Source organism: Zeus faber, assembly GCF_960531495.2.
Source record: "Zeus faber genome assembly, chromosome: 16".
NCBI lineage: Eukaryota > Metazoa > Chordata > Actinopteri > Zeiformes > Zeidae > Zeus > Zeus faber.
In genome coordinates, this window is record NC_137202.1 from 29600433 (window position 1) to 29628011 (window position 27579).

The 27579-nt window shown below is 45.9% G+C and overlaps 3 protein-coding genes across 3 annotated transcripts in view; 1 reads left to right on the plus strand and 2 right to left on the minus strand.

Moving 5' to 3' along the window:
* abhd12 (abhydrolase domain containing 12, lysophospholipase) overlaps positions 1–8885 on the minus strand; it is a 32188-nt gene extending 23303 nt beyond the window's left edge. Inside the window, exon 1 of the mRNA XM_080016093.1 lies at positions 8609–8885. The gene's annotated coding sequence lies outside the window, so the exon portion shown is untranslated. The remainder of the gene's footprint in view (positions 1–8608) is intronic.
* A 228-nt stretch (positions 8886–9113) lies between these two features.
* gins1 (GINS complex subunit 1 (Psf1 homolog)) lies at positions 9114–11908 on the plus strand. Its single transcript, XM_080016716.1, has 7 exons — positions 9114–9309; positions 9960–10024; positions 10297–10395; positions 10765–10855; positions 10955–11071; positions 11222–11296; positions 11605–11908. Exons 1-7 carry the CDS (start codon positions 9235–9237, stop codon positions 11671–11673), a joined length of 591 nt encoding a protein of 196 aa, XP_079872842.1. The 5' UTR covers positions 9114–9234; the 3' UTR covers positions 11674–11908.
* Positions 11909–12023: 115 nt separating this feature from the next.
* The window catches only part of ninl (ninein-like), a 41464-nt gene continuing 25908 nt past the window's right edge, over positions 12024–27579 (minus strand). Inside the window, exons 15-32 of the mRNA XM_080016495.1 lie at positions 26253–26400; positions 25877–25945; positions 25488–25612; positions 25172–25252; positions 24009–24121; positions 23360–23497; positions 21137–22609; positions 20300–20404; positions 20104–20173; positions 19827–19994; positions 19157–19273; positions 18236–18349; positions 17406–17552; positions 17166–17315; positions 16205–16318; positions 15629–15838; positions 15262–15375; positions 12024–14166 (exon numbers count right to left, since the gene is read on the minus strand). Coding sequence (XP_079872621.1) covers positions 13975–14166; positions 15262–15375; positions 15629–15838; positions 16205–16318; positions 17166–17315; positions 17406–17552; positions 18236–18349; positions 19157–19273; positions 19827–19994; positions 20104–20173; positions 20300–20404; positions 21137–22609; positions 23360–23497; positions 24009–24121; positions 25172–25252; positions 25488–25612; positions 25877–25945; positions 26253–26400 — 3648 coding nt within the window. The 3' untranslated portion in view covers positions 12024–13974. The remainder of the gene's footprint in view (positions 14167–15261; positions 15376–15628; positions 15839–16204; positions 16319–17165; positions 17316–17405; positions 17553–18235; positions 18350–19156; positions 19274–19826; positions 19995–20103; positions 20174–20299; positions 20405–21136; positions 22610–23359; positions 23498–24008; positions 24122–25171; positions 25253–25487; positions 25613–25876; positions 25946–26252; positions 26401–27579) is intronic.

Sequence of the window (27579 nt, forward strand, 5' to 3'; positions counted from 1 at the left end):
CAATCTATCCATCCATCCATCCATCCATCCATCAATCCTCTCCTCCATCCACCCATCCATCAATCAAGCCTCTCCTCCATCCATCCATCCATCAATCTGTCTATCCATCCATCCACCCATCCATCCATCAAGCCTCTCCTCCATCCATCCATCCAACAATCTGTCCATCCATCCATCAAGCCTCTCCTCCATCCATCCATCCAACAATCTGTCTATCCATCCATCCATCCATCAATCCTCTCCTCCATCCATCCATCAATCCGTCTATCCATCCATCCATCCATCCTTCAAGCCTCTCCTCCATCCACCAATCAATCCTCTCCTCCACCCATCCATCCAACAATCTGTCTATCCATCCCTCTATCCTCTCCTCCATCCATCCATCAATCTATCCATCCATCCATCCATCCATCAAGCCTCTCCTCCATCCATCCATCAATCTATCAATCCGTCTATCCATCCATCCATCCATCCATCAAGCCTCTCCTCCATCCATCCATCCAACAATCTGTCTATCCATCCATCCATCCATCAATCCTCTCCTCCATCCATCCATCAATCCGTCTATCCATCCATCCATCCATCCATCCTTCAAGCCTCTCCTCCATCCACCAATCAATCCTCTCCTCCACCCATCCATCCAACAATCTGTCTATCCATCCCTCTATCCTCTCCTCCATCCATCCATCCATCAATCTATCCATCCATCCATCAAGCCTCTCCTCCATCCATCCATCCATCAATCTGTCTATCCATCCATCTATCCTCTCCATCCATCCATCCATCCAACAACCTGTCTATCCATCAAGCCTTTCCTCCATCCATCCATCCATCAAGCCTCTCCTCCATTCATCCATCCATCAATCTGTCTATCCATCCATCTATCCTCTCCTCCATCCATCCATCATCCATCCATCAATCTGTCTATCCATCAAGCCTCTCCTTCATCCATCCATCCATCAATCTGTCCATCCATCTATCCTCTCCTCCATCAATCTATCAATCTGTCTATCCATCCATCCATCCATCCTTCAAGCCTCTCCTCCAACCATCAAGCAATCCTCTCCTCCACCCATCCATCCAACAATCTGTCTATCCATCCCTCTATCCTCTCCTCCATCCATCCATCCATCAATCTATCCATCCATCCATCAAGCCTCTCCTCCATCCATCCATCCATCAATCTGTCTATCCATCCATCTATCCTCTCCATCCATCCATCCAACAATCTGTCTATCCATCAAGCCTTTCCTCCATCCATCCATCCATCAAGCCTCTCCTCCATTCATCCATCCATCAATCTGTCTATCCATCTATCCTCTCCTCCATCCATCCATCATCCATCCAACAATCTGTCTATCAATCAAGCCTCTCCTCCATCCATCCATCCATCCATCAAGCCTCTCCTCCATCCACCCATCCATCAATCTATCCATCCATCCATCCATCCATCAAGCCTCTCCTCCATCCATCCATCCATCAAGCCTCTCCTCCATCCATCCATCCATCCATCAAGCCTCTCCTCCATCCATCCATCCAACAATCTGTCCATCCATCCATCCATCAAGCCTCTCCTCCATCCATCCATCCAACAATCTGTCCATCCATCCATCCATCAATCATCTCCTCCATCCATCCATCAATCCGTCTATCCATCCATCCATCCATCCATCAATCCATCCTTCAAGCCTCTCCTCCATCCACCAATCAATCCTCTCCTCCACCCATCCATCCAACAATCTGTCTATCCATCCCTCTATCCTCTCCTCCATCCATCCATCAATCTATCCATCCATCCATCCATCCATCCATCAAGCCTCTCCTCCATCCATCCATCCATCAATCCGTCTATCCATCCATCTATCCTCTCCTCCATCCATCCATCCATCCAACAATCTGTCTATCCATCAAGCCTTTCCTCCATCCATCCATCCATCAAGCCTCTCCTCCATCCATCCATCCATCAATCTGTCTATCCATCCATCTATCCTCTCCTCCATCCATCCATCCATCCTTCCAACAATCTGTCTATCCATCAAGCCTCTCTTCCATCCATCCATCCATCAAGCCTCTCCTCCATCCATCCATCCATCCATCCATCAATCTGTCTATCCATCAAGCCTCTCCTCCATCCATCCATCCATCCATCCATCAATCTGTCTATCCATCAAGCCTCTCCTCCATCCATCCATCCATCCATCAATCTGTCTATCCATCAAGACTCTCCTCCATCAATCTGTCTATCCATCAAGCCTCTCCTCCATCCATCCATCCATCAATCTGTCTATCCATCCATCCACCCATCCATCCATCAAGCCTCTCCTCCATCCATCCATCCATCCATCCATCAAGCCTCTCCTCCATCCATCCATCCATCCATCCATCAATCTGTCTATCCATCCATCCATCTATCAATCTGTCTATCCATCCATCCATCCATCAAGCCTCTCCTCCATCCATCCATCCAACAATCTGTCTATCCATCCATCCATCCATCTATCCTCTCCTCCATCAATCTATCAATCCGTCTATCCATCCATCCATCCATCCTTCAAGCCTCTCCTCCATCCATCAAGCAATCCTCTCCTCCACCCATCCATCCAACAATCTGTCTATCCATCCCTCTATCCTCTCCTCCATCCATCCATCCATCACTCTATCCATCCATCCATCAAGCCTCTCCTCCATCCATCCATCCATCCATCCATCAATCTGTCTATCCATCCATCCATCCAACAATCTGTCTACCCATCAAGCCTTTCCTCCATCCATCCATCCATCCATCAAGCCTCTCCTCCATCCATCCATCCATCCATCTATCCTCTCCTCCATCCATCCATCATCCATCCAACAATCTGTCTATCAATCAAGCCTCTCCTCCATCCATCCATCCATCAAGCCTCTCCTCCATCCACCCATCCATCAATCTATCCATCCATCCATCCATCCATCAAGCCTCTCCTCCATCCATCCATCCATCAAGCCTCTCCTCCATCCATCCATCCATCCATCAATCTGTCTATCCATCCATCTATCCTCTCCTCCATCCATCCATCCATCAAGCCTCTCCTCCATCCATCCATCCATCCATCCATCAATCTGTCTATCCATCAAGCCTCTCCTGCATCCATCCATCCATCAATCTGTCTATCCATCCATCCATCCATCCTTCAAGCCTCTCCTCCATCCATCAATCAATCCTCTCCTCCACCCATCCATCCAACAATCTGTCTATCTATCCCTCTATCCTCTCCTCCATCCATCCATCCATCCATCCATGGGCATTTTGACTAAATCAGTAAATTATTCTCACATCCTGGTCCCAAAGAGACTAAATAAAATCAAACTGGGTCCGTGGCCCAATGCATATCAAATTGAAGGCCCTTGATATGAAAACAAAAGTTGGTTTAGAGATCACTGTTCCAGCAGCATATTGTTATTAAAACTGTTTTTTCTCATTGGAACCAGTTTATTAGTCATAACCTGGAGGAATATTTGGTCATTGCCGATAATTACTGAATTACCGACAGGGTTAAGGGAGTCACTTATATAACCATTCATGAGTGCTAACCAGCCAATGACTATTTAAAAAAAAAAGGTTAAAAACAATTGCACAATTGTGCTTTTTGTGAAATCCACCCCGAAACAGGTTAAAATTTATTCTGGTAATGACATCACAGATTTGTGTCATTATCATTCATTATATTTGTAGTGATATTGCCTCATTTAAGAAAATGTATTCAGTATAAAATAAATAAACATTGCTTTTAAGTTTTGTTCACAAACACAGGTACTCCTCATTTAACGACTAGTTCCGTTCCTCAGACCAGGTTGTTAGGACCCGTGCTATTTCACGGTAAGAGGGCGTGGCTACTATATAGTATAGAGTATATGTAATATATATAGTGTATATAGTATATGTCGTATATATAGTGTATATAGTATATATAGTGTATATAGTATATGTAGTATACATAGTGTTTATAGTATATATAGTGTATATGGTATATATAGTGTATATAGTGTATATAGTATTTAAAGTGTATATAGTATATAAAGGGTGATGATGCTTGGTATTGTACACAGTGTACAATACAGACTGGTTAGAGAGCTGGTTGTAAACAGGTAGGTCGTTAAGTGAAGAGTACCTCTACATTACTGCCTTTATACAAAGTTTGAATTCCACTGACAAAAAGGCTATTTCAATAAATCAAAAAATATATATAATCAATCGATCGATCAATGAATCAATGGCCATTGTAGGAGGCTCTAACAGATCCTCTTTGAGATGTCAGTACTCAGATTAGCACTGGAGCAGTATTTACACTGACGTGGCTCAATACTGTGAAAAGAATGCAACCTCCTTCTTAGAATCAATCAAGGTTAATAATAACACAGACCAAGAGTTTATTGATTCCATCAATAGCCTTTAGCAAAACAAATCACCTGGGGTGGATGGAACTACAGAGTTTTACAGATCATGCAGTACAATGGGCCTCTTTTCTGTTGAAGGTTTTTTCAGAATGTATCTCTACTGGATCTCTCCCTTCTACGTTAACACAAGGCTTAATCACACGTATTCCCAAACCTAAAAAGGATAATGAGTGTCCTATTACTCTTCTAAATAAGGATTACAAGGTGTTATCAATCTGCAAAACAGCTTAAGTCAGTTCTGGATATTATCCTTGACGAATCACAATCTAGGTTCATGAGAAATAGGCACATATTAGATGATGTTGGATTGGTACTGGATCGTTTGGATAACCTTGAGCTTTTCAACTACAACACTTTCATCTTCTTGTTAGATTTCTACAAAGCTTTTGACTCGGTTCAACACAAATTCATTTTTAATTCTCTAGAGAAATGTGGTTTTAGGCACTATTTTAGGAAAGCTATTCGCACTTCATATGTTAAAAGTAATAGCTCTATTAAATGAAATGCTGGCTCCGATCAGATTTCTCCTTCCCTTCTCCTCCTCATCACCCAGCTTTAAACCAATCATATCCTGCAGCTGACACCATTCTTCTTTATTTTAAAGACTCTGCTCAGATATCTTATGCTCTAGATATAATTTATGTATTCCCTCAGGCTTCTGGACTACGTATACTTAAATGAAAAAAAAATGTGCATTTTTTGGAGTGAAAGTCTCTGTTATTCACCCAATATCTAACATTCCTGTCAAAGATACAGTGACATACTTGTGGATTTCTATGTAACCAGTGGCTTCTAGGAGGTCTGTCTTTGAAAGGGGGAACTGTATTAACAAAAGCAGAGAGCATTTCTAGGGTTACCTATGTTGCTCTCTCATTACATATTTATAATAAAATACATGCACATGCTACTTTTCCAAATTTGATGGAAAAATAAAACACATTACATAAAAAAAAAAAGTCAGGGCCTCAATTTTCTGCATTTCAATACTTTGAACAACACTTAAGGATAATTGAATAAAGCAATTCCTAAAAATAAGTCCAAATTCATGTAGAGTTGTATTTCTAATCATATATTCTCTGAAATTGGTGAATTAAAGTATATTATTAGCGTGCAATTACAATTTTGAAGCACAATTTCTCACCGCACCGCTACTCTATATGGAATAATAGAGATAAACTTTACAAAAACAGATCTGTGTTTTTCAAAGGACGGTTCAATAATAACATTGTTTGGGTGAGTCGATTATTCAATAGTAATGGTATTGCATTTAGTTATCAGGAATTTCTTCAACATTATCAGATACTGTGACTCCTGAACAGTTTGCCATAGTTTTCTCATCAGCTGGAGACATGTGCTTTGACTCATCTGGTTGTGAGGACAGCTGTAAGACCCCAGCTCATTTCCAATGTATATGTTTCTGTTTCACCTGGAATAGATATGGAAGCTCCTTTCAGCCAACGTGATGAAAAAAATAATCCAGTAATTGATTATAGTTAGGAAACTTTCTCAGAATAATGACTTAGGTAGTACTAATACCTGTTAGTACTACTACTAACTGTTAGTTTCATTTAGGAAGATTTAAATGTATATTTAATACCACAGACAATTAATTATATTATATAATTATAGAACCCAGTATACAGTGGGGCAAAAAAGTATTTAGTCAGCCACCAATTGTGCAAGTTCTCCCACTTAAAAAATGAGAGAGGCCTGTTATTTTCATCATAGCTACACTTCGACTATGAGAGACAGAATGGGGGGAAAGAATCCAGGAAATCACATTGTAGGATTTTTAATGAATTCATTGGTAAATTCCTCGGTAAAACAAGTATTTGGTCACCTACAAACAAGCAAGATTTTCTTTAAGAGGCTCCTCTGTCCTCCACTCGTTACCTGTATTAATGGCACCTGTTTGAACTCGTTATCAGTATAAAAGACACCTGTCCACAACCTCAAACAGTCACACTCCAAACTCCACTATGGCCAAGACCAAAGAGCTGTCAAAGGACACCAGAAACAAAATTGTAGACCTGCACCAGGCTGGGAAGACTGAATCTGCAATAGTTAAGCAGCTTGTTGTGAAGAAATCAACTGTGGGAGCAATTATTAGAAAATGGAAGACATACAAGACCACTGATAATCTCCCTCCATCTGGGGCTCCATGCAAGATCTCACCACGTGCGGTCAAAATGATCACAAGAACGGTGAGCAAACATCCCAGAACCACACGGGGGGACCTAGTGAATGACCTGCAGAGACCTGGGACCAAAGTAACAAAGGCTACCATCAGTAACACACTACGCCGCCAGGGACTCAAATCCTGTAGTGCCAGACGTATCCCCCTGCTTAAGCCAGTACATGTCCAGGCCCGTCTGAAGTTTGCTAGAGAGCATTTGGATGATCCAGAAGAGGATTGGGAGAATGTCATATGGTCAGATGAAACCAAAATAGAACTTTTTGGTAAAAACTCAACTTGTCGTGTTTGGAGGAGAAAGAAAGCTGAGTTGCATCCAAAGAACACCATACCTACTGTGAAGCATGGGGGTGGAAACATCACGCTTTGGGGCTGTTTTTCTGCAAAGGGACCAGGACGACTGATCCGTGTAAAGGAAAGAATGAATGGGGCCATGTATCGTGAGATTTTGAGTGAAAACCTCCTTCCATAAGCAAGGGCATTGAAGATGAAACGTGGCTGGCTCTTTCAGCATGACAATGATCCCAAACACACCGCCTGGGCAACGAAGGAGTGGCTTCGTAACAAGCATTTCAAGGTCCTGGAGTGGCCTAGCCAGTCTCCAGATCTCAACCCCATAGAAAATCTTTGGAGGGAGTTGAAAGTCCGTGTTGCCCAGCGACAGCCCCAAAACATCACTGCTCTAGAGGAGATCTGCATGGAGGAATGGGCCAAAATACCAGCAACAGTGTGTGAAGACTTACAGAAAACGTTTGACCTCTGTCATTGCAAACAAAGGGTATATAACAAAGTATTGAGATGAACTTTTGTTATTGACCAAATACTTATTTTCCACCATAATTTGCAAATAAATTCTTTAAAAATCAGACAATGTGATTTTCTGGATTTTTCTTTCTCATTTTGTCTCTCATAGTCGAGGTGAACCTATGATGAAAATAACAGGCCTCTCTCATCTTTTTAAGTGGGAGAACTTGCACAATTGGTGGCTGACTAAATACTTTTTTGCCCCACTGTATGGATGTATATCTATGTGGCAAATAACCTCTTGAACTTGAACTTGAACTAGATACCAAGTCATTATTTTGAGAAAGTTTCTCATTATTTTAAGAAAGTTTCTCGATATAATAACTGACAGGATCTTTTTTTTCATCACATTGGCTGAAATGGGCTTCCATAACTAGCTTTTTGGAATAGTTGTGCAAACAATTTATTCTGTAAAAATGTTTTTGGTCAACAAGGTTAAAGAAGTTTCATTTAAATTCTTTAATCGCTGCTACCTGGGTTGCTCTTTCTTTGTTCAATTCAAAACTGATATTGACTTAAACTGTGCCTTCTGTGATTCCCATACCGAGACATGTATTGTTTCAATCTGTTCTGGAAATGTATGCATACCCCTAATCTGTGGCAAAATATTTGTAGATTTATCTTGGATAGAATTGTCTTTAACTTTTAGCTTCAACTGGAAATTTTTTTTTTTTGCTTTTGGATCAACACATTATATGAAAGAGTACTTTATAATCAATCATTATAGTTGTTGCAAAGTTTTACATTGAAGATTCAAGATGTTTATTGTTACCTCGGTTGTACAAATACACTCATGTGAAATTATTGGGCTGGGACGCGCCAATAAATCGAATTATAAAAACACAATAGGTACAACAACGATAAACGGTGTAAAACAATAAGGTGTATGGCAGAAATAAATATGAAACACAGTAAAAAGGTGCATATACAACTAATAGTCAATAATCAATAGTCATATTGCACAGATGGTTAGATTGCGTGTGTGTGTCTGTCTGTGTGTCTGTGTATGTTGTGTGTGTGTGATTCTTTATTGACCACTGTATATTTTCTGATGTAAATCCTTATTTTCGTGTTTTCAAGAAAGAAATGGAGCCATAAATTAAGACAATAACAACCACTCAGAAACCTATTAAAACTGAGATTGTGCTCACAATCTAAAGTTTTAGCTTCACTTACCTTCTGTGCGTGTCTGCTGACCCCTGCCATGTTTTCTTTCATTTGTTTGTTTTTACTGTTTATTTGTTTGTCCGTTATTCTCCTGTTTGTGCTTCTACTTGAGCGTCTGTTCAGTTCAATACAATAACAGACCGACGCGGAAACACCTTCGGGCTGAGAGGTGAAGTTACTGTTGTAGTTCCGTATTAAAAGCAACCACCAGGTCTACACGGACACATGACACCTGTTGACGTAGCTGCATCGTTGACGTAGCTGCTTCGTTGACGTAGCTGCATCGTTGACGTAGCTGCTTCGTTGACGTAGCTGCATCGTTGACGTAGCTGCTTCGTTGTCATTTGACGGATCGCAAAGCGCCTCGATCCTTCCGCCTGTTCCACAGCTTCCGCGATGTCGGGCTCTCGTCGCCCGCCGTAGTTTCCGGTCACATGATCAAAACACGGAAGTTCGGGATCATATTGTCACGTTTTACCGCGAAAAGCAGGCGGCTGCGGAGTGACGCGGAGTGACGCGGTGCAGCTTGATACTGACGGTTCATACGAAGCCGTTAAGATTGACACTGTTCACTGAAACTCTTTATTATTTACACCGTTAATACCGACGCTTGAAGGTCGCTGAACGTTTTCGAGATGTTTTGTGAGAAAGTGATGGAGCTGATCCAGGAACTGGATCGGATGGGAGACGGACAGCTGCCCGCCTTCAATGTGAGCCAAGCGCGGTCATTGAATTATTACTGTTGTTATTATGAATCGTGTGGAAGATTTCCCATTATTATTAGTCGTGGTAGTACTATTATTATTACTAGTACTATTATAAGTAGTAGTATTATTATTATCACTACTATTTTTATTATTGTTATTATTATTATTATTTTATTATTATTACATTGCTGATCTTCATACATAAAATGCATCTCAAAGTGCTTCAAATTCAATGGACGACGGTGCACAGAATTTGAAACACTTAAAATCATAAAAAGGCAAAATAATGCAAATATTATACTGAATGCTAAATACTATACCATCTACCTAATACAAACATTTAAAAAAATCCATTCTAACAAGTAAATTAAATGAAACCTTAAACTTTTATAGAACCCTACTCTCAAATATGAATTATATTAGAATATATAATATAGTATCTGTTATAATACTGCTTTTGTCAACCAGTAGGAATGTTAGTGCATCACAAGCCCTTCACTTCTGTTAGGAAATATTAATATCTCATGGATTTAAAGATGTAAGGACGCATCAGGAACAGTAACCAGAGAGTACGTGGAGATGGGAGATGTGTTGTTGAAACCACTCACCCTGTGTGTGTGTGTGTGTGTGTGTGTGTGTGTGTGTGTTTTTAGGAAGACGGGATCCGCCAGGTGCTGGAGGAGATGAAGGCGCTGTACGAACAGAATCAGAGCGATGTGTGAGTCCCACATTTTAAAATCTGCTGCAGCTGCGTCTCTTTATGATCCGTCAACGACAACGGTGCAGTGTGTGTTAAAACGTCAGGACCTCTCTCTCTCTCGTTATCTCTGAAGAGGGTTGTCTGTACTCTTGCTGCCTATTTACCAGTTGACTGATTTGTCTCTGGTCTTTGTGTTTTTTTGGTTCCTTCGTGATAACGTTTCTGTGACATGACTTACTGCAAACAAAGGAGCCTTAAAAGTCAAGTCTCGCTGTCTCTCTCTCATGAAGGAATGAAGCCAAGTCGGAGGGCAGGGGAGACCTGATTCCTTCCATCAAGTTCCGTCACTGTTGTTTGCTGAGGAACCAGCGTTGTGTGGCTGCCTACCTGTGAGTGGACGCCAGCATGTGCGTCTGCTCGTCTCCGCTTCATTTCTTTAGCCGCTGTGATCCCATCCCATAGTTTGAAATAACGGTTTTATACTGAACTTCTATCACAACTTCAATACAATACTGTTCTGTATGTAGCAGCGTCTTGTTATCTCTTGTCATCTCTTAACTGTAAAATTCAATATATTTCTCTGTATTGTAATGTATTTAACCATGATCTGTCTGTTGTGATTATATCAGCGTAGTCAAGCTGATATAACCGGTATGACATCATCTTGCCTGTATTCCAGTGGAACAGCAGGAAGGCGGTGCGGTGGTGGTGGTGGTGGCTGTGGCTGTGGGTTACATCTTTCCGCTCTGGTTCCCCAGGTACGACAGACTCCTTCGTATCCGGGCTCTGAGGTGGGAGTACGGGAGCGTCCTTCCCCCGAACATCCGCTTCCACATGTGTGCAGAGGAGGTGAGCGCTGTGCCGTCTCCGTGGAAACGGCCGGGTGGGGTTCGCTCCAAATCCGTACGTGAAGCCGATTAAAACCAGACCTCTGTGTAACCTCTGTAGCTGCAGTGGTTCAACCAGTACAAGAAATCTCTGGCCAACTTCATGCGGTCGGTGGGGGGTGAGGAGGGTCTGGATATCACCCAGGACATGAAGCCCCCGAAGAGCCTCTACATCCAGGTGAGAGCTCCGCCCTCACAGCCCAGCTCCGCCCTCACAGCTGAACTCCTTCAGTCTCACTCTCCACGCCGGGGGGGTTCGAGCACGCCGTACTCTGAACTGAAATATCTGCTGAGGTCCCTGACTCCCTCCCTCCACGTTCTGTCCCAGGTTCGATGCCTGAAGGACCACGGAGAGTTCGAGATCGATGACGGAACCATCATCCTGCTGAAGAAGAGCAGCCAGGTAGGAGGAGGGGTCTCTGCTCGGGGATCAAATCCCGTCCTGAAGATCGGTCTCTCTCTCTCTCTCTCATTAAATCCAGCTAGCACACGCCGCACGCACTAATCTTCCATTTTTGGGAGTAACCATCCTTTACCTTGATGACAGCCCTGCTCTCTCTCTCTCTCTCTCTCTCTCTCTCTCTCTCTCTCTCTCTCTCTCTCTCTCTCTCTCTCTCTCTCTCTCTCTCTCTCTCTCTCTCTCTCTCTCTCTCTCTCTCTCTCTCTCTCTCTCTCTCTCTCTCTCTCTCTCTCTCTCTCTCTCTCTCTCAGCACTTCCTGCCGAGGTGGAAGTGCGAGCAGCTGATTCGCCAGGGCATCTTGGAGCACGTGATATCCTGATTCGGGATCAGACGGGCAGCGGCGACGTCAGAAAGCCGATCTCGATCGGAGCTTCCCACTTCCACGGAATTGGACGATGAACAAAGTTTGGTCAAGAGCAGAGGTGGAAAACCTGGGTACAGAAAGTGAAATTCCATTCTAGGATTTGGAGTTAACCGTGTGGATTTACTCATTAGCGTCAAGCCAGACGTCCAACATGGCTTGAAGGAAACAGGACTTTTACTTTCTGAACTTGTCAAGAATAAAACGACTTCAGGGCCAAACCCTTAAAGATATTGTCATTTCTCGTCACATCAACATAACCTGATTAAAGTGTAGTTTGGGAGGTAAAGCACGACCGTAGCCGGAGGTTCGGGTGTCAGATGTTTATTGCGCTTTCTTCAGACATGTACATGGAGGGCGGGGCGCGATTGTGCAGGACAACAGATGATTGACAACATTTTCACAATAACACTTTTCAAAAGTTCAATAATTTATGCAGTGCATTAGGGTTAGAAAAAGTGTGCACATTTAGGAAAGTGAGTGTCAAAACTTTACATCTTGTAAATACTGTGGTTTTGGTTGAAACTCTTAAAAAGAAAAACATTAAAATTGTAACCTGTATCTCCCGATTCCTTCTGTCACGTCATTAACACTGAATACAAGGTTATTCCACTGCGTCAGTACTGTAGTACTACTGGACCTGGTGTGTCTAGAGTACTAGTCGTACCTTGGAGCAGGCAGCCTCAGTGTAGATATTGCACAGTACTCAGTGGAAACAGTTTTCCAGACAAACTGAAAGGCAGTATTTACACAGAGAGTAAGACTTTCTTCACAACAGTCTGAGGTTGTATTTTGTAATAATACTTCTGAACAGGTCATCGTACTTGTACTTCGAACACGTCTTCATAAGACGTCTAAATAAAGCTATTGTGCAGCGATCCACTGATTGTACCTTTTGTTTTGCAGTGCTGCTCCTCTGAGCTCCCAGACTTGGTTTTGTTTTTGTTTTTTTTTCCTTCCATAAAAACATCAAATGTGATTCATGAATCCCAGAAAGTTCCCCCTCCCCCCATCAGCGCCGCTCCTCCTGGGAACGGCAGAGATGGTAGAACTGGTGATGTTCAAATCAAGTGTCGCTTCTGTTAACTGGAATGTAACTTTAGAAGTTCTCTGGACCCTGGTCCTGGTCTTGGTCCTGGGGGGCTTTGCCTGATTTGGTTCAAGGGTGAATTCCACCGACACGGAGACGTCACGGAGCCAACGTAAAAGTATTCCCACGGCCAAAACCTTGACTTGGTTAGATTTTTTTTTTTTTGCATTATGGTTTTGGTAAACTGATTCCTGTCTGTTATCATAGATCTGTATAACAGATTTAATTCACTTTGGATGGAACTGGACCATCTATCTCCGTCTGGAAAACCCACGAGTCATGAAACTGAATTGGAAAAAATATTGCATTAGTGACTTTTGGTGGAGCATCCCTTTAAACGGAGCAGGAAGACTCAGTGAAGCAGAAACACAGAGTTTAACGGCGTCAGTCAGAGTCCAGGCCGAATCAAGCTGGTTCTCAACCAGTGGTCTCGTCAAGGAGCCTCCGTTCCATCGGCATTGGACCACACACCCATCTGATCGGATCAGACTTCTATCATTAGATCTGATTGAGAGATGACAGTGAAACTAGGATCCAAATAGTCCTGATTTTACATTCATTGCTGGGGACCCCCTGGAGGGTCCCCGGGGCCCTACGTGGAGACCCAAGCACAGACCCACCGTGCTCCCGTCCCCCTGAGCCGTCCTGGCTCTCAAAGCAAACCCACCCTCCAGGAGAACGTCACACACCTCCACCCCCCGACTCTCACAACGATCAAGTATTTAAAATAAAAAAAATAAAACTTTTATTCATATAAAAACATGAACAGTACATGTATAACAGCCTCACGGCTGGTGGAGTTGCTCCCGTCGTGTTTCTTTGTACGCGACACGTTTCGCAGACACTGAGGAAGTAAAGATGGCTTTCTGAAGTTCACTTCAAAAGAAAAACAAACTACAAAAAAGGACAACTTTGCAAGGCTGGCTTTGCTCATGAGCACCTTTCCCCGAGGCAGGAGGGTGGGATTCAAACTGCAGACCGGCCCGTCTTACCAGAGCAGCGCCTCACGTCTCCCTGGATGGAAGACCCGGAGATGCTCTTTTTAGAGGGAACCCGTCGATCTGCAACACGTTTGTCTGGGAGGTTCTTTGTGGTGGAACACTGAGGTCAGGACAGAGAGTGAGACAGGGAAGGAGAGTTCTGGGGGAGGGGGGGGTATTTTGGGGGTCCTACGTGGCCAGGGATGCCGGTACGATTTCCCGCAGCAGCTTGTTGAGGGCGGTGATCTTGTCCTCCAGCAGGAAGTTCTTCTTCTCGGCGTTCTTCTGCCGCTGCTCGGTGACCTGCAGCGCCTTCATCAGCTGAGAGTTCTCCAGGTACAGGTCCTGGAGCAGCTTGCTGGACTTGGAGCTCTTACCGACCTGCACCACCCACAGGAGGAGGGGTTAGACCTGGCGGTGCTACTGCTTAGTGTTCTGCTTGCTCTGCATTTTATCAATTCATATGAGAAGTGTAACCGCAGGAGCACGCGTGTTGCTTTTATTCTGAACAGGGCGATTTGTAAAGTCATTGACATATGTTAGTATTGTAATACATTTTTTTAAATATGTAATTCTTTTTCTTGTCTTTTTGTAAGCTCAGTACTCTAATCAGGGGTATAGCGTAACAGTATTTTTCACTCCACTGTACTGCACAAACTTTACATGAATTTAGGGCTGTACCCGACTCAGAATTCTGCCAGTTTATTGACTGACTGAGTTGGTTTTCGCCGGGGGTGTTGGAAGCGCGCCGGGGCAGCTCAGCTGTTCCTATAGATGAGACAGGCGGGGAGAGGGCGATTGGGGCGCATGTTGCGCGCCTGTCTCCCCCTCCGGCGGTACCGACGATGTGCACGCCAGCAATGAGGCGCCACAGCGGTGGCTTTTTATTTTACTTTACGTCTCCTCAAGGAACAAAACTGTGCGTAATGGGGGCACTTTCTCCGTGACTCTGTCCCCGACCGCTCCCTCTCCGTGCGTTACGCCTGGAGAATCATCTTAACGAGTCTACGAGTCGTGCCCCGCCCCCACACTGTTTATTCTTGTTTATTTGGAGGAACGGGGCACACAGAGGGGCGCACCGAGAGAGAGCCGCTACCAGATGCGGACAATTCACACATATGAAATATAGTTATGATTTCCCTCGCTTATAATTCCGCATTGAAATGTTATCCCTGTGCATTTTGTAAACTTCTATCTGTTCTATCCCGTTATTGTAATGCACTGACTGGAAAAAAAATAAATAAATCGACGGCTCGTCTTGAAGAATCTCAGCGAACTGACGGGGAGCCTACGTTCCAATCAAGGAGATTTTATACTTCTACCCAACTACAATTCAAAGCAAATAAATCACATTTTACTCGACTGAAGTTATCTATAAATCTGCAAGAATTATCGATTGTTACAAAGACAAATGTTTTTAACCACAGTACTCATTTCTGAAAGTATTTCTACTTAAGTTGAGGATTGGAGGCCGACCTGTTCCTTCAGCTGCTGCATCTTCTCCTGCAGCAACAAGCGGACGCTCTTCAGCCTCATCTCCAGGTCCTCCAGCCGCTCCTGCATGTCGCCCATGGCCTTGTCATGCTGCTCCTGGACACACGGCTCCCATTTCACCCCCAAATGCTTGTACTGGGCAGCTCACACTGGGTCCTACTTCCACATCCTAGACCCCACCTCACTCCCCTCATTCCAAACTCTACACACCTTTTCAAAACAGCTTTTAAAGTGTGAAGCTCTCACTGTTTCCTTTACTGATATTTCATTCCCTGTGATTTGAATGTGAAAAACATTTGAGAATCGTGAAAATCTTTGATCCAAATAAAAGGTTTGACTGGGCCAGTACCTGCTGCAGGCCCAGCTGGGTGCTGGCCTGCTGGGCCTGGGCGCTCAGCGTCTCCTCCAGACGCTGCGTCCTGCGCTGCTGCTGCTCCAGTCGCAGCTGGACGCTCTGCAGCTCCTCCTGCAGGCTTAGCGCCACCTGCCGCTTCACCTGCTGCAGCTGCGCGCTGTGCTGCGCCTGCAGGGCAGCACGGAGGGAGTTGGCCCGCTCCGCCTGGACGGAGAGGCAGCAGATCAGACACAGCAGACAGACAGATGTGTTTCCTGTTAAACTGTGGAGCTTTTGCGTCCAGTCAGGAGGCACCCTGAAAATAAACGACGACGACGGCGACGACGACGACGACGACGACGACGACGACGACGACGACGACGACGACGACGACGACGACGACGACAGGCCGACCTCTCTCTTGGTATTTGCTGCCGAGCATTTTTCTGCCTCTCACAGCAACCTCTCTGCATTTCCTTTGCATGTCTTTGACCCTTGACCCCTGTCCGCACACTCCTCTAAAAATGTTGCCGTTGAGTAACCGGCCTATAGAAGACCTGGCAGGTTTCACTGCCGGGTGGAGGTTCCCACCTGGTCCTCCGCCTGGCTCCTGGCCGACTCCAGCTGCTTCTGTTTGGAGCGGAGGCTCAGACACTCCTGGCTCAGTCGGTGCAGCTCCCCGTCCTGCGCCTGAAGCGCCGACAGCTGAGGACAAAGAGGACACACAGGATAGAGGTACTGAGATACTACACATACACATATATACTGTACTTTGCTTACAGATTCTTTTGCTCGTATTTTTTCATATTTTTCAGATTTTATAGATATAGCTGCAGGCAGCATAACACAGAGTCAAGTTTAGTCGTGTTCCCTATTACAGTTTTCCGAGTTCTCTGAAACGCAGCACGAGTTACAATTTTCAGAGTTTTCATTGAACGTGGCGTTGGATCCTCCGGTATGCGGTCTACACAACGCACCTCTAGGAACGCCAATGACCACCCAGAGACGGAAACTTAGATAACTTATTTAACATCGGTTCATGATGTCACAAGTTCCCAACAACACGCTTCCATTCAAAAAGATTCAACACTGCATGTCCCTCACAGACATTGTATCAACTTTTTTAACTTTTGGGACTAAAATAAAACGATTGGGACCCCTTGCTCTGGAGCTACAAGGCAACTCCATGTGTGAGGTCACAAACCATGTTTTTGACTGACTTGGGGATGAGTGAGGGATGTCAACATTTAAATTCATGGATGCATGTTGCGTGTAAATAAAATGATTTTTTTATTCATCCTATTTCAGTCTTTTGTGATTGCAAGTTTATCACGCATTTTCATATCGCGATGACGATGAAAATACGATTTGCACCAAATTCGACACTGCACACCCTGTCCTTGGGTCCCCAGGAACACACCCACCAAATGTAAAGTAGATCGGATGAGCGGTTGTGGAGATAATCGAAGGACAGACAGAACAGAGTTTCCTTCCTTTATTTGTTCGATGACACCCTACAAATGCACAGTTTATAATTGTATTTTGTCGGTACCTGCTGGTGGAGCTCCTGGTTCTGCAGCCGCAGGCCGTGGACCTCCTGCTGCAGGACCTGAGCAGCCTGGTCCTGCCTCTGCTTCCCGGCTGCACGGATCTCCTCCTTCTCCTGGTTCAGACGCTTGACGCTGAGCTCCAGCTGCTCCACCTGGGAGGACAGGCAGTGGTTCACACCCAGGACACCCCCACCCCCGCTCAGTCTCGGGACCCGGGGAGCCGCCAAAACTCCGACCTGTACCTTCTCCTGAGTCTCCTGCAGCTTCCTGTGCTGGTCGGCTGCTTCCTGCGTCTGGGCGTTCCTCCCCTGCGTGACGCTCTGAAGCTGAGAGCGAAGCAGCTCCACATCAGAGTCCACGGACAACACAGAGTGCTGCAGCTTCTCCAGCTAAACACACACACACACACACACACACACACACACACACACACACACACACACACACACACACACACACACACACACACACACACACACACACACACACACGCTTTATGACTATAATCATACATTTTAAATATCTAACCCATAATGTGATATAAATACTGTTGAGTGAACAGTGAACATGAAACTATAAGGCTGAATCACCAGCATCAAGCCAACAAACATCAGCACGTTTCAGAATCTAACGTTAGTTTTTTACAGGATGACAGTTGAACAATGAGGTAAGAGAAAAATATACAGTATAGCAGAAGTAGTATAAAAACCCCCAAATAAAAGGCTTTTCAAATGGCTCTACAAGGCATTACAAAATATACTGTATATACACACGCATACACATACACACAGTACATAAACCCTTGAATGAATATGAATATATATAATATATACACAGTACCAGTCAAAGGTTTTGACACCGCCTCATTCAAAGGCTTTTTCTTAATTGTTTATATTTTCTACATTGTAGAATGATAGTAAAGACATCAAAACTATGAAACAACACATATGGAATTTTGTAATCACCAAAAACAATTTTAGACTTTAGATTCTTCAAAGCCATCACCACTACCTGATGGAGCTGCTTGAGAGAGAGAGAGAGAGAGAGACAGAGAGAGCGTGTGCCTGCTGACCTGCTGGTTCCTGTGCTCAGCCTCCTGCAGCAGACGCTCCTTGTCCTGCTCCATCCACTGCTGCGTCAGCGTCATGGCGCTCACCTCGGCCTCCAGCGCCGACAGACGCTCCAGCTGGACCAGAGCAGAGAGACCAGTTCATACCAAGCGACAGGACAGACAGACAGACAGACAGACAGACAGACAGACAGACAGACAGACAGACAGACAGACAGACAGACAGACAGACAGCGCGGGTACAGAGCGACCAGACCACAGCGCTGAAATACTACAGTTCTTAATGAATAGTCATGTAATACTTTTAAAGTCAAACCAAGCTTAACCAGAAAAATGTGTTTAAAAGATGTATGTATGTATTTTAAAGAACACCTACATTTTCCATGTTAACAGTTAATGGTCTTGGTAATGCAAAAGATTATTAGGGTAAAAAATCCCACATTTGACATTTGTTCCATATTTATTGAACTGGCACTTTCAGGCATTCAATGTATTTGCGTCCCACATCTGCTCCTCTACAGTATAAGCTGTTTCCATGTTGTTGGTGGCAGGGTCCGCCACTCCCAGCAGGGTTGTAACCATCGTGCATGTGGCAAGAAGTGAAAGGCGGCCGCGGTGAATTTGATAAAGTGAAGTTAAATTGTGGTCGGATAACAGCGGACATGGATGCAAATACATGCAATGGCTGTTTCTTAAAGTGGCAGATCAATAAAATTACAAATCTGGGATTATTTAACTCGACCACTTTAACATTACCACGTACTGCAGTTCACAGCGATGATCCTCAGGTGGACTCGTGAACACACAGTGGAATAGATAAGACATAAATACTTCATGATATAAGGCCGTATGTGATATATATGTGATATATATATGTGATATACATGTGATATATATGTGATATTTATGTGATATATACCGTACCTTCTCTCGGTTGGAGGCCAGCTCTCTCTCCAGCAGCTCCCTCTCGTGTTGCCAGGCGGCCTGACGCTGCTGCTTCTCCCTCTCCTCCTGGGAGGCACTCTGCTCCAGCTGCCTCACCTGACACACACGGGTCAGAGGTCAGACGTCACCACGGTAACAGGACCAAGGAGTCCACCGCCATTCACCCATTCCAAGAAGCGGCTCGTCGTCTTGGAAAAGTGCATTGTTCCGCTTTTAAAACAAACTCCGGTATCCCTACGGGTGAAATGCATGCTGGGATCACCAGCGGCTGGAGCGTCCTCCATGTCGAGGCGGACTGAGAACACCACCTCCTGTTCTTTTATGTGAACTTCAGTTTGGATCAGACTTCCCAGGGGGCCGGCATAAGTCATTTTTACAGTCATACATTTCTTGTACTTTTATCAAGAGAACATTGAACTCTGAGTATTGTGGCGTAAAACCACAGTCTGGAGCCTGGGAGCAAGTGTTGGTGTCAGCAGAGCTCTGTGTTTTTGGACTATTTGGGATGTGTGGCCGTGGGCTCCCAGTCATCAGCTGAGTGGTGGATGACACCGCCATGTTTTCTAAATTCATCTGAAAAGAAGCTCTTAATCCGTCAGCGGAGCGTCCACGGCGCAGGGTGCGTCAGCTCCGTCAGACGGCAGCTCACCTTGGCGGCTCGGTCCCGCTGCTCGCTGGATACCTGCTCCAGACGTTCCCTCAGCAGCTGATTGGCTCCCTGGTCGCTACGGAGACCGGAGCTCAGCTCGGCGTTCTCGCTGCTCAGCTGCAGGTTCCTGGCGCTGAGCTCAAGAACCTCCACCCGGTACTTTGAGTTCTGGACACAGAAAAGAAACTCATTTCCAGGACACATCCTTGACACGTCTCTCGTTCCATCTCGTCACTCTTTGCTGTTTATTTTGGGATGTCATTTGGTCCAGTCGTACCTCTTTGTGCAGTCTCTCTCCTTCCTCTCTCCTCTTGTCATGTTCTCGCTCAAACTCTTCCATTTTGATTCTGATAGAAGGAGACATTGATAATGAATCAGTACATGACATTAAACAGAGGAACAGATGTGCTGCGTGTGGAGCTGCAGTGAAGGGTGAAGGTGGCGTCAGGGAGGACGGAGCGCTCTGTACTCACGTCTTCTTGGCCATGTCCTCCTCCAGTCTCTGCACCTCCTGTTGGAGGACGGTGATGCGGTACTCCTTCGCACTGTTCTCTGCGTGGGCCTCCTCCAACTGGGTCCTGTAGGACCACCCGGAAACCACCAAAGAAACCAACACCACCACCATTACTACCTGAAGCCTCAAGGAAAACACCTCGCCAGGAGACGGAGGCCTCCACCAAACTCGACGACTGAGAGCTCGGGCCTGGAGTGTGGACTGTAAAATGCTCAGATTGATGATTTGATTGAGGAGTGAAATTGTGAAATTGTGTACTCGTTGAATCAGATGTGAACAATCAGCCAGCAAAAGAGCAGCCCAGATATCTGAGCACAAGGATAGATTTTGATGTTTCTCCGATGGGATATCGTTTGAAAAAGAGTTCTATTGCCGTTCAAAACCTTTCAAGATCTCGCGGTTTAAAAAAAATCAACATTTGGAGAAATCGACAAGTGATGACAGCGACGATGAGATGAGGTCATGAACGGTGACAAACAGTCGTCATGCGTTTTAAACGTCATTCAGTTAGAGATGAACTTTGATCGTTAATGCATTCCACACAAATTTAATCAAACAGCTGAGGCGGGTCAACCTGCGGGTGATTGGCATTTCATTCCATTAGTGCATCACATGACTTCTACCTGTGGAACAAGGTGAGCATCTCATTGAGAAGACTGATTAGTCATTCCAACTACGCAGTGTTTTCACTACAAGAAATGTATTTGAAGCACGGCGGCGTGTATTTATATTTATACATGTTAGTCATCGTTGGACGGCTTGTGGGTCTTGGCGGCCGGAGTCCGAAGTCACAAACCTGCACGGCCCGGCCGGGTCCATTAGAACCTCCAGGTCCATGACTAGCTTCTCCATCTCCACCAGCTGCTGCGTCATCCTGCTCTTCTCCAGGGCGAAGCCCTCCTCCGCCCTCTTCAGCTCGTCCTGTGTCTCCAGCTGCAGCCGGCTGGAGCTGCTCAGCTCGCTCTCCTTGGCCTCCAACCGCAAGTTCAGCAGTTTGATCTCGCATGTGGCCTCAGCCTCCTCCAGATGCCTCAAGCTGGCCATCAACTGGTCCCGGAGGCGGTCCCCCTCCGTGGCTTTGGTTCTCAGCTGGTTCCGTAGGTCCGGAACGAGGTCGGCCGTCTGGTTGAGCTGCGTGCTGAGCTCCCTAATCTGGTCTCTGAGCGTTGAGATCTCTGCTTCCATCTCCACGATCTGCGTGGAGAGCTGGTCCGCCACCCGCATGTACCTGCTGTTCTCCTGGCCCAGCTGAGCGTTCTCCTCCCTCTCCTCCTGCAGGGCGAGCTGGAGACGCCCGTTCTGCGACCGTTCCTTCTCCAGATCCTTCTGCAGGCTCTCCTCACCACTCCTCTTCCCGTTCAACTCCCCCGTGAGGCTCTCCAGCTCCAGCTGCAGGTCCACAGCCATGGCCTGGTCCTTCAGGTCCTGGATCAGCCTGGCCCGGTCCGCCTGCAGGGAATCCCGCTCTGCCGCCAGCTTGGATTGACACTCAACTTTGGTCTTCATGGCTTCCTGGAGATGTTCGAGCTCGGATCTCAGAGCGAGCACGGTGTGATCTTTGGCCCTGAGCTGGGCTTGGTGCTGGGCAAAGGCGTTTGACAGCCGGCTGCAGTTTGCGTCCACCAGCTCCTTGTCCTGGAGGGTGCTGCGGTGCTGGGCCTGGACGCTCTCCAACCGCTGCTCCAGCTGGGACACCCGGACCTGGAGCTCCTGCTCCCTCCCCCTCAGCAGCCCCAGCTCCTGCTCTAATAAAACCTTCTCGAAGGTCAGCTGTTTGTTCAACACCTTGTGGGACTCCAGGGTGTGGGTGTTCTCCTCAAGCTGAGTGCGGGCCTCCTGCAGCCTGCCCTCCAGCTCAGAGCAGCATGTTTGAGAGGCTCCCAGCTCCTCTTCCAGCTCCTCTGATCTGGCCTCCAACTGACCGCTTCGCTTCCTGGCCTCAACCTGCTCACGCTGGGCTGCTTCCAGCTCCTCCTGCAGCCTGGCGGCCTGCTCCTTCAGGATGTCAACCCTCTGCTCCTGCTCCCCGTCTAGCCGCCTCCTCTCCGAGGAGAACTGGCTACAGATCCTGGCCAGCTCCTCCTGAGCCAGCTCCTCCCGTAGGAGCTGCTCCTTCTGGTTTTCCTGCTTCAGCAGGAAGAGCCGGCTCTCCCAGGCTGTCCGCTGCTCCTGCACCTGCTGCCGCTCCTTGTGGAGCTGGTGGAGCAGGCTTCGTTGGGCCTCCGCGTGCTGAAGCTTCATCTGGGAGGTCTGCTCCTCAGCCTCCTCCCTACTCACACAGCGGTACACCACCCATTACACCACCCGTTACAGTGAAGTGCTCTCACATTCTGGTCCAGTTAAGCGAACCAGTTGGACATTAAAGGTGAGATAACAAACACAACCACAAGGTGTCAGGTCTGTGCCTCACGTCTCGTTCCGTTCTTGGCAAGAAACTGATTTTTACAGATTTGCCAAACGCTTTGGAACACAAGTCTCAGACCAGGACTAAATAGCCGAAGAAAGGGGAGGAGCCAAAACTGGGTTACGAGAGAATAGGGAAGCATAAACACAAACATTGGACACGTTCAAAAGAAAGCCCCAGCAGTGTGTGTTGGTTTTAACCGCAAGAACAATTCAGCTCAGTCAATCCATCCCCAAAAGTAGTAGCTTCAGAGACGAGTTTGGGTCTTATAGCTTCAGAGTCGAAGGAATGGAGATTGATAAACGAGGGATGTGCTACGACAGGATGTTGTATAAGCTGCATCGGTACAGTTTAAGGCAAGAGACTTACACCGACAGTGGGCTAATAATGACAGAACGAATAGTATTCCTTCACTAATAAGTTGCTAAGTAACAGTGTCGACCGGTAGATGTCCACTGACTCAACGTGCCTGACAGCCACTGGGACCAGAGATCTCTGGTCTTTAAGATGTTTGTTTCCATGCAAACTAGTACATTTGTAGACATTTATATAGAGGCCAAACTAAGAACCGGACAGTTTAGATGTCGTCTGCTTCTTCCTCTGGTGAGGACCCACCTGACACGTATCACTTCCTGGTCCATCTGAAGCTTAAGCTCCGCCTCCAGCTGCTCCTTCTCCGCACTGAGCTTGTGCACCAGGTTGGTGATTTCCCGGGCGTAGTTCTGCTCCAGCTCGGCCTGGTCCCGCTGAGCCCTGGACGTCACACAATTCAAATGAGGAAAATGCAACGTTAAATACATGCTAAATACATGTTAAATACATGCTAAATACATGATAAATACATGACCAATACATGTTCAATACAAATACATGTTCAATACATGATAAATGGACAGGAAGAGGATGGACAGGAAGAGGAACACTTTGAAAACCAAAATCCACTTTGGAATCAGAAACCATGTGATGAATTATTATTATTATAATTATTATTATTATTATTATTATTATTATTATTATTATTATTATTAATGTTATTATTATTAATTATTATTATTATTATTATCCTATTTCTTTCAGGATAAGTGTAATAAGTGTGGTAATGAACTGTAACTTCCCAAATCTGTTTATCCATTAATGAAATATTGATACTGTGATTCTGAGAGCAGATACAGTATTAAAAATCATGTTGCCATCAGGTCTTCCTCCTCCTCCTCCTCCTCCTCCTCCTCCTCCTCCTCCCCTTCCTCGTCCTCCTCCTCCTCACCTGCGCTCCTGCTCAGACCTCCACCCAGATTCTCCAGGGACGTTGATATTCTTCAGCTTGTCCAGAGCGTCCTTCAGCTGCTTCACCTGCTCCTCCAGCTCGCTGATCTCCAGCTGGAGCCAAACACCGTGGTCAGGAAGGGATGTCAGGAAAACTTTATCGGCAAACTATATTTTTGCATTATCCTCTGTATTCTGTGGTAGGGATGCAAATTTAAAGGAATTTTGTGATCCATTATCTGTATGGATCGCCCCCCCCACGGTTCAGCTCGCATGTGAACCACGGATTGATTGCAAAATGGAACCAACATAGTGAAACACAGTTTTAGTTTTAGTCCGCTGCTGCTTTTTAAAGTCATAATTGTATAAATGTTGATGCAGAGTTTGAGTGAAAAGCAGATAAAGACACATGTGCTGTGTTTGGCTCTGGAGCACAGTGATTGGTTGACGCTGCGTCGCTCTATGTCGCTGCTACGTTACCACATGTGGTGGATGAGCTGCTGATGTCACCGCTCTGCGTCTGCACGTCGGTCGTGTTGCAACGCTTAACATCCACTGGTCAACAAACACCGTGTGGTGTGTTGAGAGATGCAGACTTCTCTACAAAACACACTTCATTCTCCACCCATTTCCAGGAAATGTCCTTTGTCAAGAACGTGACAAATTGAACATGATGCTGCTTTCTTAGTGGGTCTAATCCTATTTTTTCACTCACTCTGAGTTGTGAATATTTGATATATTTGAAGATTTTATTGAAACATTGGACATCTTGAATGTTGTTTTCATTGAAGACCATGGGCAAAAGTTCCTTACTTTCAGTGTTTTACACAAAAAATAGAAAGAAAAGTTTTACAATTTTACAGTTTTACAATCCGTGACTGAAAACCTTGATGCCATCCCAAGCGTGAGTTTTGTGACACAAGTTTTGCACGGCGCTATCTGCCGGGGGGGCAGATAGCGCCGTGCCGTTGATGTGCATCTCACCAGCTGACGTTTAAAAGCTTATCAGTTCAGATCTTATCAGCATTGACAGCGGATGAAATGTGAACAGCTCTGTTCTGCTGTAAGGCAGCGTCTCTCCTCGGAGCAGCGACACCTTTTGTCCTCACAACGACGAAGCCAAAGCAAAGCACCACACAGGCCCCAAAACGAAGGAGAGGTTACCTTGAAGCTCTGAGAGATGTCCTTCCTCTCCACCTCCATGTTCTGCCTCATCAGCTCCATGCTGCGCTCGTAGAAGTTCACCTGGAGGGTTTGCACGGTGAAGCCCATGAGCGCTCACACACACACATTCACTGATTCCATGATGAGGACGAGTGAGAGGCTGGAAACCAGTCACAGCTTTCCAGGCTGAACACTGGGTCCGGACGCTGGCGTGCAGGCTCCTCTACTGTCACCAACATGTCATGTTCTGTCTGTGCTATGTTTTATGTCATGCATCACTCCCTGGGGGGGAGTGTGATGTCCTGTGATGCGTCACCTTGGTCTCCAGCTCGACCCTCAGCTCCTGCAGCTCCTGGTGGTGTTTCTCCCGGAGCTGCTCCATCGCCAGCTCCGTCTCGATGCTGACGGCAGGAACAGACAAGCTGTCCAGAGAGCCCAGAGCTAACACACACACACACACACACACACACACACACACACACACACACACACACACACACACACACACACACACACACACACACACACACACACACACACACAGACAGACAAACAGATAGACAGACAGTCAGACAGACAGAGACAGGCAGACAGACACAGTTAGAAGGCGCATCACAAAGACTAGTATTAATAATAACGTTACTTCTTCATCACAGTCGCACAGAATAGAAAACAAAGCAGCTGAATTGGACGAGGGGATGTTACCGTCTTTCTCAGGCACCTGCAGCCTCTTCCTGTTGGAAGGGGAACTTCCTCTTTTCATCTCCTGGTCGTCTGGAAAACAAACAGGCAAACTGAGGATCCGATGGACAAACAAAAACGACAGCTCGACCCTGCGACGCCCAGAGCGGAGTGAAACTGCAGCTGAAAGAGCAGAAAGGTGCGACTGAGTGGGAGGGGCTGCCAGGGGGCGTGGCCTCCTCCAGGTGCCGCTGCACCTCACTTCAGCTTCATGCTTCTGAGGTGGATAAAAACGTTCTGAGTTCAAGGTTCAGTTTAAGTTCCTTCTCATCTCCCTCCTCCAGGTTCTGGGGGTGGGTAGTGATGTTCAGTTACCCCTGTGTTGTGGTTCTTGTCTCACCGGAGTCGGACTCGGCGCTGACGGAGCGTCGACTGGACCAGAGCAGCGAACTTTCATCTCTGGATCGTCTGCTCTTCCTACCCAGGCCCTGGTTGCTCAGCAGCTCCAGCAGCTCCGAGCTCAACTCGTCATTCCTGTCCTGCAACTCCTGTCACACACGCACGCGCGCGCACGCACGCACACGCACACACACACACACACACACACACACACACACACACAAAGAGAGAGAAATGTGGTAACCTACATAACAAACTCGTAGCAGACAGAATCAAATATCTGAATCAAATATCCCATAATATTTTTTGACAGATACTGCAATACAGTATCTGTTAAGCAGCTAAGGGCGATTAGAACAACAACAAGTCTACAAAAAAGAAATCAGAAAAAAAGAGATCAGAAAACAGCATTACTTTACTGTAATATTCATAAATAATAATAATATTAACATAAACTATTTACTACTAATTTGTTATATTTTATATAAACCTTTATTAGTCCCACAACGGGGACATTTGCAATTTCTCTGCATTTCACCATCCTAGTATGTGACGTGGCCTGGAGCAGTGGCTGCCATAGAGAGGCTCCCAGGGAGCAGTTAGGGGGTTAAGTGTCTTGCTCAAGGACGCATCAGCACACTACCAGGTGGGGATCGAACTGACAACCTTCCACTAACTAGACGGCCCGCTCTACCCTACCTATCGCAATATTACGATAGGAATCCCAGATGATATCTAGCTTATATCAATATAGTATATACAGTAGCTCATTTGCCCAGCGCTAAACCTCTGTATAAAAACATTGCAGTTCAACAAACTGCAGAATGACATTTTGAAGCCACCAAGTGTTTAAAACAGCCGACATGCTGCTCATTCTGCATCTGCAACCAGAAGAAACTGCAGCTAGTGAGTAAATGTGGTTCTGCATAGAATCAATAGGCAGAGATCTGTGTGTCTCTGGTCCCAGTGATTCACACCACACGTATGAGTCCTTTAGAACTGTTCTCCAACCAGCCAATAGAGGGCGACAGTGAGCGCCACACACACACCCACCCACACCCACACACACACACACAGAGACAGATGGAGCTCCTCACCTGGACTTTCTAGTACGTGCACAGCGAGGCACGTGGACAGACAGATACAACTCATTAAATGAGAAAATCATGAGACTGTCCCATGCGGTCAAGACTAATGAAGTAATTAAACAGACTTTTCACTTTATTCACAACAAGCTGTGAAGATCAACGGTAAATTCATGAGCTGAGGAAAAAAACAAAAACAGGGGGGCAGCCAGGAGCAGTGGGAAGCATGCAGTGATGCCCCTG